At 48.8% G+C, this 10,669-nt stretch overlaps 1 protein-coding gene across 1 annotated transcript in view; it reads right to left on the bottom strand.

The window, feature by feature from the left end:
- LOC108797960 (cadherin EGF LAG seven-pass G-type receptor 3-like) overlaps nucleotides 1-10,379 on the bottom strand; it is a 111,430-nt gene extending 101,051 nt beyond the window's left edge. The window contains exons 1-2 of the mRNA XM_018569648.1: nucleotides 10,298-10,379; nucleotides 3,029-3,251 (exon numbers count right to left, since the gene is read on the bottom strand). Of these exons, the coding sequence (XP_018425150.1) occupies nucleotides 3,029-3,251; nucleotides 10,298-10,379 (305 nt within the window). The remainder of the gene's footprint in view (nucleotides 1-3,028; nucleotides 3,252-10,297) is intronic.
- Between the last annotated feature and the right edge of the window lie 290 nt (nucleotides 10,380-10,669).

Raw genomic sequence — 10,669 nt, 5'->3', positions numbered from 1 at the left:
AAGGGGGGGGGGGGGAGAAGAGAGAGAGAAAGAAAGAGAGGGGAGAGAGAGAGAGAAAGATATGAGAGGAGAGAGAGGGCAGAGAGAGAGAGAGAGAAAGAGATATGAGAGAGGAGAGAGAGTTTATAATTGTCGATCCAGTTCTGAGATCTGCGCAGCTCTGCAACACAACACAGCCATGTCTGTTACATGCAGCAGACTGACAATCTCATGTGTTAGATGCAAAATGACCAGAACTCGTGAACATATTTTCTTGTGCATTTTACATCTCACGTGCGTCATATAAGCCAATGTTTCGAGGCTACGCAGGGTCCCTTCTTCAGAGCGACATAGTAGCGCAGTCACTATATATCTGTATAGTCACTATGTCCCCCTGAAGAAGGGACCGTGATGCTCCCCGAAACGTTGGCTTATATTAATCATGTGACATGTTCAATAAACTGAACAAGGACATACGTTCACGAGTGCTGGTGAATTTGCAGCTAACATTTGGAGGTTTCACACGGCGCCATCCATGACATCACTGCGAGCACCAACATTCTCAAGGCAGAGGTGGAGAACGCTGTAGGGAGTGCAGGTGACTCACAATATCTACTGATGATCTCATCTCTCTATTACTCTGCTCCCTCCTCCTACAAGCATGTTCCTCATTAGCACCTGAGCTCTGCAGCACAACTGACTGTCTTCCCCCAGTCTGAGCCCTGAGGTAAGAGGCTGATACCAGGTCAGGTATTCAGACACTTACATTGCTTGCATTAATAAAATACATGTATTGATGTATTAATAAGTACAGATCTGCATTCATTTCTGTCTTTTATATCTGGATGGAGTTCAGTTTGAAGCTAAAGGGTCTGATTCTGGCAGCTTTAATCATCAGAATTCTAATTATTATAATGTGATTATAGAACCTCTTGAGAAAGTTCATCTTTCCCGTGCCTTGATTTTTGCGGCGGTCACGGATCAGAAATGTTTAACAGAAATGTCTCTTTTTTTCCTCCGGTGGAAACCATTAAGGCCGTCGGCTGATTGGGGAGCGGCTACTTAGTAGAATGACTGCGGCAGATTCATTGCTCATCTCCTCGGATGAGGTAATTCCCCTCCTGACAGATGGAGAAGCCAGGCGGGCTTCTCTGATTGGCGGGCGCAGCAGCTCTCTGTGACATCATCACAATCAGATCAATTCTAATTAAATGAATAAGAGCTTGTTTGGGTGAGAGGGAGAGACAGGAATTAGAGATGAGTGCAAGCTAAGTGAAATTAACAGGGGGAGGAGGATGGGGGTGATAGTAGGTATAGAGCCTGCAGCTTGTGGAACTACAGAAGCCAGCTTATGGTTAGGCTAACTGATAGTTTGCTTAAAGACACCCTGGGCAAACCAAAAACATTTGCCTGGGAGTGCAAATAATGGACCAGCCAAGAGGATTTCCATTATCTCTATAAGGAATGCAGGCCCAACTCACTGAGGCAGCAAGACAGGAACGCATAGGAAGCAACTCTTATCATTCCCTACACTTTATGGCCAAAAGTTGTAGACACCTGACCATCACACCTATACGGGCTTGTTGGACTTCCCATTGCAAAACCATGGATATTAATATGGAGTTGGCCCCCTTTTAATGGCTATAACATTCTCTACTCTTCTAGGAAGGCTTTCCACAAGATTCTAGAGGGTGTCCATAGGAATTTGGGCCCGTTAAGCCAAAAGTGTATTTCAGACGTCAGGTACAGATGTTGGATGAGAAGACCTGGCGCACATTCAGCATTCCAGTTCATCCCAAAGGTGTTCCAGTTCATCCCAAAGGTGTTCAGTAGGGTTGAGGTCAGGTACTGATGTTGGATGAGAAGACCTGGCTAAAAATCGGCATTCTAGTTCAATCCAAAGGTGTTCCAGTTCATCCCAAAGGTGTTCAGTAGGGTTGAAGTCAGGTACTAATGTTAGATGAGAAGACCTGGCTTACAATCAGCATTCCAGTTCGATCCAAAGGTGCTTCAGTTCATCCCGAAGGTGTTCAAGTTCATCCCAAAGGTGTTCAGTAGGGTTAAAGTCAGGTACCAATGTTGGATGAGAAGACCTGGCTCACAGTCTGGGTTCCAGTTCATCCCAAAGGTGTTCAATAGGGTTGAGGTAAATTACTGATGTTGGATGAGAAGACCTGGCTCACAATCATCATTCCAATTCATCCCAAAGGTGTTCAGGAGGGTTAAAGTGAGGTACTAATGTTGGATGAGAAGACCTGACTCACAGTCTGCGTTCCAATTCATCCCAAAGTTGTTCAGTAGGGTTGAGCTCAGGTACTGATGTTGGATGAGAAGACCTGGCTTACAATCTGTGTTCCAATATGTGGTGTTTTTTAAGGCTGAGTTGAGGGCTCTGTGCAGGCCATGTGAGATACTGGAGACCAAACTGGTCAAACTAGGTCTCAATAGAACTGGCTTTGTGTCCAAAATCGACACTCCAATTTATTCCAAAGCTGTTCAATGGAATGTGCAGGCCACTTGAATTCCTCCTAACTATACTCATCAAACCATGTCTTTATGAGATTTGGGCACAGGGGGACAGTCATGCTGAAACATAAAAGGGCCTTTACCACACTGTTACAACAAGGTTGGAATGGCGCCATTCTCTAAAACTTTCTATCTGTAACATTAACAGCACACTTAGAAACACCTGAGCTCAACAGTATGGAGGACAGTCCATAGACTTTTGGCCATATAGTAGGTGTGGTGGTCAGGTTCCACAAACTTTTGGCCATATAGTGTGAGACGAGTCCTTCAGGGAAAAAAAGGCAAGCCTTCAATCAACTCACAGTGACAGTTGGGTAGGTACATGAGCCAATACACAATACAAAAGACAGGTGCCCTACTAGGAAAGTAAGATACTCCTTATATCAACCTACAAAAGACAGAAGTGAACTAATAAGTATCTCCGACCTTAATAGTAAGACGAACATAACAGACAGAAACCCTAAGCACCAGCACAGACCTTCTCATTATCACATGGACAGTAGGGACAGACGGTGGCACTTACGTTAGTGACAGGCTCATGTGAAATCTCTGCCGCAGACCCCGGAACATGACAAACGATTTTGGAGGGAAGGAACGCGTGGACAGCTCGCAGTATGGCTTCTCGAAGCTTCCAGATGGGCACTGACAGGTGAAGCCTCCTTCCGCCAGATTGGTGCAAGTCCCCCCGTTCCTGCAGACCCCGGGCACACACCGTCCGGAGCCACTGTCCACTTCACAGTTGTCACCTGCAACAAAATGTATAGATCATTAGTCTTCCACGCAAGAGGAGGCCAAGTGTACGGCAAGGCAAAGTCTAAGCAAAAAACACATACATTACATCTCTGCAATATTATTATTACAGGTATTTATAGAGCGCTGACAACTTACACAGCGCTCACATGCACATTTCCCCATGCTTTATCCCTTTTAAAGACTGGAAGTACAGAAAAATAACAGCAGATCTGCCAGAATTGCATTCACCTCCTATGTCCTGTAGTAGGAGAACACACAGCATTGTGGGTGGTGGTGTCAGCCCTTCTAGATTCCTTTTGCTAAATTACTTAACCACTCCCACTATCTCCATCACCATAGGGACTAACTGACTTGCTGGGAGGACGCTAGTTTGTGTTCTCCCGTTACCCTAAGGAGAACTATGGGGAAAAGGCTTAACTCCATAGTTCTCCTTTAAAGAAGAGCTCCAGGGAAGTTTTTTCCTAACCCTTGCAATGGGGCTACACCCACACTACAAGGGTTAAGTGCTAGTTTTTGTCTAGGTGCAAAAATAACAAAGTCATACTCACCCGAACCTCGCGATGGTATGTCCCCTCAGTGTCCTCACATCTTATACACAGTGTATAGAACGTGATGACCTGCTGCAGTGGAGGGGGAGAGAGGTTCCAGGGACTGTTCTAAGAGCAAGCCGGCTCCGAGGTTTAGGTAAGTATGACTTTGTTATTTGTGCGCCTAGACAAAAAAGAGCACCTGATCTTTGCAGTGCGGGGGCAGACCCAGAAAAATTTCGCCCAGAGTTCTTCTTTAAAATAGGAACTAGGGGGGCTAAATAGGCTCTTTGAGCTCACACAAGAAGTGTTCACGGGACAGCTCTGAATTTCTGACAAGATCAGCAGGTTATAAAACAAAAAGATTTCCCATGTCATATTTAACAGGCCAAACTAGAGGCACACATAGAAACCTCAGTTCCCCGGGGCAAGAAACCATGAAGGGCCCCACCACCACCTGTGGAACGTTGGCCTGCTGCATGCTGGGAGCTGTAGTCCCAGGAGGCTATGTTGGCGCCTCGGCGGTTACCAGGACCAGGCCCTCTTCTTCCTTTCCGGGCCCTCCAAGAGGCGGAACGTCTGGGCCCAGTCGCATATGCAACTGCTGCGACCCTAGCACAGTGGTACCTCAGTTCACGAACAGGAAGTTCAGCAAAATCTTGTTTCCGTTCGCGAACTCAGCATCGGGTGACGAACACCACCGCAGCCATCTTCCCCGCTCTGACACGTGGTTGTGGCTTCCCGCTAGTCGAGATTGCGGCCTGATCACAGTTTGATTCGGCTTGCGACCAGAATTGTGGAACGAATTAAGTTCGTGAACCGAGGTACCAGTGTAGTTCCGTCAGTGGGCCACAAAGGGCACACATAGGAGTCAATGGTTAGGGTTTCCATACCCTCTAAAACAGTGGTTCTCAACCTGTGTAACCTCAGGACCCACATTTGTCTTCAGTCATTAAGTCGCGACCCAAGTCGCACTGCAATGGAATGCACAGTATTGCGGTACCGTGTTTTCCAGTGCAGGCAATTGAACTGTGGGTGGGAGGTGTGTTTGGGGTGCCATTACAAGAACTGGAATGGATCCTCAGCTGGGGGTCCAATGCTGGGCTGCTGTGCTGTGACGGAGCTCCATCCATACATGCATTGCTTGTACAACTCCCTTGCACGCCCTGTAGAGGTGCCGGGAGCCAGAATGTGACATCACTCCGGTCCAGGCACCTCTACAGGGCACGTAACCAATGCATGTATGGATGGATGGAGCTTCCTCATGGCCATAGCTCCAGCCCACCCCACCTGAAGCTGACACTCGACGCCGGGCAGCATATTCTGAATGGCTGCTCTGCGTGAGAACTGACAGTGCTGTGCTAGGAGGTGGCTAAGAGACTATCACCTTGAAAAGTGGAAGGCACACGGCGACCCACTGAACACGTGGTCGTGACCCACTTTTGGGTCACGACCCACCAGTTGAGAACCAAGGCTCTAAAACACAGTAAGGAGATCCTGTGACACAAAGTAACAATTCATACAATGCATGACTGGATCTAGATGATATTTTACTTCTGAAGGCAAGGGTTCACTAATAATTGTCTCGTTTATCCGTTATCTCAAAAACTGACACGGTGACGTCGTAGGCCCGGATCATTATGTTGCAGTAAGACTGAATCATGGATGAGAAGTATAGATTGGTCTTTCCATCACAGAAAGGATGAATGGGTGACCTTTACTTTAATGGTGGGTACAGACCATCCTCAGGGCTGATTAAGTGTGACAAGTCCCAGGACATGAAGAGATCGGTAGGCAGCAGCTGTCAGAGTGTTTTACAGAACGGCCCACCCGCAGCACCGCTACCCAGCAAACCCAAAGTACAGGCAGCGGCCTTTATGAAGATGAGCTACTGATACCGGTAGAAATTCTCATATATAATGCAAGATAGATCGCAGTGCCATAGAGCCGAGGTCCAGGTTGGGCTTAGGGTCCCCTTAGAGCACGGGTGGGCAACTCCGGCCCCTCCAGCTGTGCTTTAACTACAAATCTCAACATGCCTCTGTCTCTGGGAGTCATGTCTGTAACTGTTAGTCTTGCAATGCCTCATGGGACTTGTAGTTCCACAACAGCTGGGGGGCCGGAGTTGCCCAGCCCTGGCTTAGAGGTCCGCTTTAATGCAGTTGCTGCAGTGATGCAAAGCTGAGCTTTGAGGCTGTTCCAGGGAGGCTGCAGCAGGGGCTGATACAAATCAGATTTGTGAACTCAGATAAGAAATGCACAGGCACCAGGATTTAAGCCGCGATAAGATTATTATTTTTGTGTGTGTGTGTGTGCTAGTAAGCTGTGTGTGTCTACTCGCAATCCACTCCCCTCCTCCCCACTGCTCCCTCCATCTTTCTCCAAGCTAGTAGATGGACAGCTGCTGCAGACTGCTCTGTTCCTTTTGATCTTGTATGCTACAGGAACAGGGCCATCCCTATAATGAGGCAGCCAGGAGTTGAGAGGGACACTCTGGCCAACGTCCCGCTCAGCTCCTGGTAACCAGTGACATCAGTGAGCTGGGCAGGATGATGGCCAGAGCTGGATGATGCAGAGGCCACCGTTGACCCCTGACCTGGGACATGCTCCGCCAGCACTCCTCTCTGTACTTCTGTAGCTTTTCCCGCTCCTATAAATCCAATTCTACTTTCATTGTTTAACAAGAACCGGTAAAGCTCGGTGTGCCGCTTCCAGCACGTGATAAGTGACGTCACCGCTGACTGAATCCGGCCCAGGGTGGGACATTAAAGGAGAACTATGGGGTTAAGGGTTTTCCCCATAGTTCTCCTTAGGGTAACGGGAGGACACAAACCAGCGTCCTCCCGTCACCCAAGGCTCAGTATAGCAGTTGCTCGCGATATACTGAGACGCCGCAGCTGAAGAGGATCCCGACAATTATGCCGGGATCCGCCCAGCTGCGTGAGTGACAGCTGGCTCTGCCTATCTAGAGTCAGAGCTAGCTGTACCCGCCCCGTCCGTTCCGCCAGTCAGCGCTGGCGGACCGGAGGGGGGAGGGGGGGGAATCCAGCCCCTCCTCTGTCACGGCAGAGAGCCGTGACAGGATCGAGAAGTGAGCGAACGCCGGTATGTGTTCACTCACCTCCCGATCTACTGAGCCGACCTGTGACAGTCCCATTGTCACAGGTCGGCTAGAACTATGAGGTGAGTGAAAAGCACTCACCTCATAGTTCTCCTTTAAACTATACTTGCAGTACATTAAACCGTCTTCTCGGCCTTCAAATACATGTGAGTAAACCGCACGAGCAATGCGCGGAAAATACGCAGGGAAGAGGAAATGCTTCTGAATGTTATCACGTCGTCTCTGCGGTGTACAAAGCGTCTACTACTAGAACAGACTGCGAGGCTCCGCTGCCAGCGACAGATGGCACAATGCATATGATGCCTCTCTTAGCTTTCAACAGATAAACTTTCTGTTTCAGATGAAATGCTGACGGCACAAAACAAAAGTACAAACCAGACCGGCTTCGGCTTTTGGTTGCGCTGTTTAGGAGAAAACCAAACTTTCCGTGAAGACTCCCGCCTGCAGCAGAAAATGAAAGTCGACTTTTCGGCAACTGTACCAATCGGTATGAATACATTCTAGGGCTGCAGCTAACGATTATTTTCATAATCGATTAGTTGGCCGATTATTAAGTTCGATTAATCGGTTAATCGGATAAAAAAGAAAAAAAAAGGCTCCAGTGATGGACTACTAGTTTGTATTGAGATTGTAGTCCATCACCGGAGCAAGCTTGGCGCGGTGGAAGTAAAAAAAAGTGTGGTGTGCAATATAGTACATTATACAGCGGCGCAGTGCAGAATACCAGCAGCTATAGAGGAATGTAGCAATAGTACATTATGCTATAATGTACTATTGCTGGGATTTGTAGTCCTCTGTAGCTGGCGTTATTCTCCATTGCGCTGTATATAATGTATTGCTGGGATTTGTAGTCCTCCATAGCTGGTGGTATTCTCCATTGCGCTGTATAATGATTATACTGCGCAATGCAGATTACCACTGACCAGTTATAGAGGAACTACAAATCCCAGCAATAATACATTATACAGCGCAATTGAGAATACCACCAACTATAGAGGAACAACAAGTCCCAGCAATAATACATTATACCGGGTGTTTAATATATTATTGCTGGGATTTGTTGTTCCTCTATAGCTGGTGGTATTCTACAGTGTGCCGCTTTTTTTTTTTAAAACAGGAAACATTAAAACAGGTCCCCCTTACCTGTTTCTGAACCCTTGTAAGTCGCGGCGGCGTGCTCTGCGGGCGTGTGTCCGGCTTGTGTGGTGGGCGTGGCGTCCGCGGCGTGCGTAGCGTAACTCGTACCTGTTCCACCATAGCACCCCTGTACTCCTGTTCCACAACGGCACCCCCACACAACTATTCCACCATTGCACGCCAATACACCTATTCCTCGCTGCACCTTCATACACCTGTTCCACCGCTTCACACCCATACACCTGTTCCACACAGCACCCCCACACCTATTCCACTACTGCACCCCCAAACACCTATTCCACTACTGCACCCAAACACCTGTTTCACACAGCACCCTTGTACACCTGTTCCACCACAGCACCCCCACACCTATTCCACTACTGCACCCATACACCTGTTTCACACAGCACCCTTGTACACCTGTTCCAACACAGCACCCCCAAACACCTATTCCACCACATCACACTCATACACCTGTTCCGCACTGCACCTCCATACCCCTTTTCCACCACCGCACCCCCGCACACCTGTTCCACCACTGCATCCCTGCACACCTGTTCCACCACTGCATCCCTGCACACCTGTTCCACCGCTGCACCCCTATTCCACCACTGCACCCCCATACACCTGGTCCACACTGCACCCCCATACACCTATTCCACCACTGCCTCTCCACACAGCTGTTCCACACTGACACCTGGTCCACACTGCACCCCCATACACCTGGTCCACACTGCACCCCCATACACCTATTCCACCACTGCACCCCCATACACCTATTCCACCACTGCCTCTCCACACAGCTGTTCCACACTGACACCTGTTCCACCACTGCACCCCCACACACCTGGTCCACACTGCACCCCTACACACCTATTCCACCACTATATCCCCGCACACCTGTTCCACACTGCAGCTCCGTACAGCTATTCCACCACTGACTTGCTTTCAGAAGGTGGGCCCTCGATTGTCAGCGGGCCAGCGACGGGTGAGGGAGATCGCGCCGAGGAGAGCAGCGGCGTGCGCGGCTTCAGCGTGCGGTGGGCGTGGCTTACGCGGCCTGTGCCGTGGGCACGGCGGCCGCAACGGGAGAAGCGTGTGACGCGCGGCTCAGGCTGCATGTGGAGCCCCGAACAGGCAAATCAATCGATAGCCGACGAATCGACGATCGAAAACGTTGCCAACGTTTTCAATCGTCGATTTTAATCGACTAAATCGATTAACTGTTGCAGCTCTAATACATTCTACTCTGGCATTACGCAGACACAGCAACTGTTCAATAAAGCTCCAACTTCTATCATTAAAAAGCCCCTCTAGTGACTTTGCCTGGGCTAAGATGATGTCATTGGTCTGCTGCAGGCATGATGAAGCATTTCCTCAGTCTCCTCTTGCCCAGTGATCAGTTTGCTGCAGGCAGGAGGAAGCATTTCCACGGTCTCCCCTCCCCCAGTGATCAGATTGCAACTTTGTGATAAGGGTGAGAGGCTGCAACAGGGCCTGGTCTGTGTTAGGTTCCATTCACATATAGCATTTGCGTTTCCCCGCGCCAAAGACTGTGCGGGACGAAAATGCTAATATTTAAAAATCTGCACGAATACCACTCGTTTATTACTCGCTATTAAATAGACTCGTGCATTGCATTGTAAAGTGCATTGTGTTCTCTGTTTAGAGAGGCTCCACGCATATCTGTACAGCGGAATATGCGCGGACAGCCGCTCAGGAATGAATGGAGCCTTAGGCTGGGCACGCACCTTACAACCATCGCAATACTTTTGTAAGGTAATTTAAAAAATGTACGCTCTGCCTATCTTGGATAGGCAGATCGTACTTGCGATGATCGCAAGCCGCGCCCCGCTGAGGGGCGGGCTTCCGATGACCGCAATGCTGAACGGGCATCCGGCTTTTATCTTACGAACATGCTACACACCCGCCGAAAATCGTGCGATTCTCGGCGGGTTTTCGAAACATGTTCCTAAGATAAAAGTCGTGCGACCTTACAATAGTAGAGGTCGCACGGCTCCCACACACCTTAAGGTAATCGTACGATCGCGGGATTTCCCGCGATTAACGTAAGGTGCGTGGACATCTTTAGACATTTTTGAACACAGCCAACTGCAGAGGCGCCAACATTTACACGATTGTGTCATCTGATGGCACCGTTCTCATGGAGAGAAAAGCAGACAAAGGCAAAGACAGAGGGAGAACTGCGATCTCTGAGAGGTAATAAGTACCTGGAAGTGGTACACTGACTTACCATCCACGTGCATAACATGAATTCTCTGTCTTCTGAACACAACAGAGTAGCCATTAGTCACAATGCATTTGGATTCAGCCATGTGTCCACCACCTCCCAATTCATTTGTATGGGCAGCTGTACGCAGAGCCTGTGACTCCCAGGGGTGGAATGCACTCGAATTGTATGTTATGCACACCCATGAGCCCTAATAAACAAATCCCAACTAGATCAATAGTGCTTTGCAAAGCTCCGAGCCCGAGATTGACGTACTTAGACGCTCTAGCTCAGTCTTTCTCAACATTTCTTAAATGGAGGAATCCTTAAAATATCTTTCCGGTCTCCAGGATACACACCCAGGGCTGCTCTATACAATGTATACACCCAGAGCTG

This window comes from Nanorana parkeri, unplaced genomic scaffold (genome assembly GCF_000935625.1).
Source record: "Nanorana parkeri isolate BGI_ZX_2015 unplaced genomic scaffold, ASM93562v1 scaffold1372, whole genome shotgun sequence".
NCBI classification, from domain to species: domain Eukaryota; kingdom Metazoa; phylum Chordata; class Amphibia; order Anura; family Dicroglossidae; genus Nanorana; species Nanorana parkeri.
This window is presented reverse-complemented; position numbering and strand designations above follow the sequence as displayed.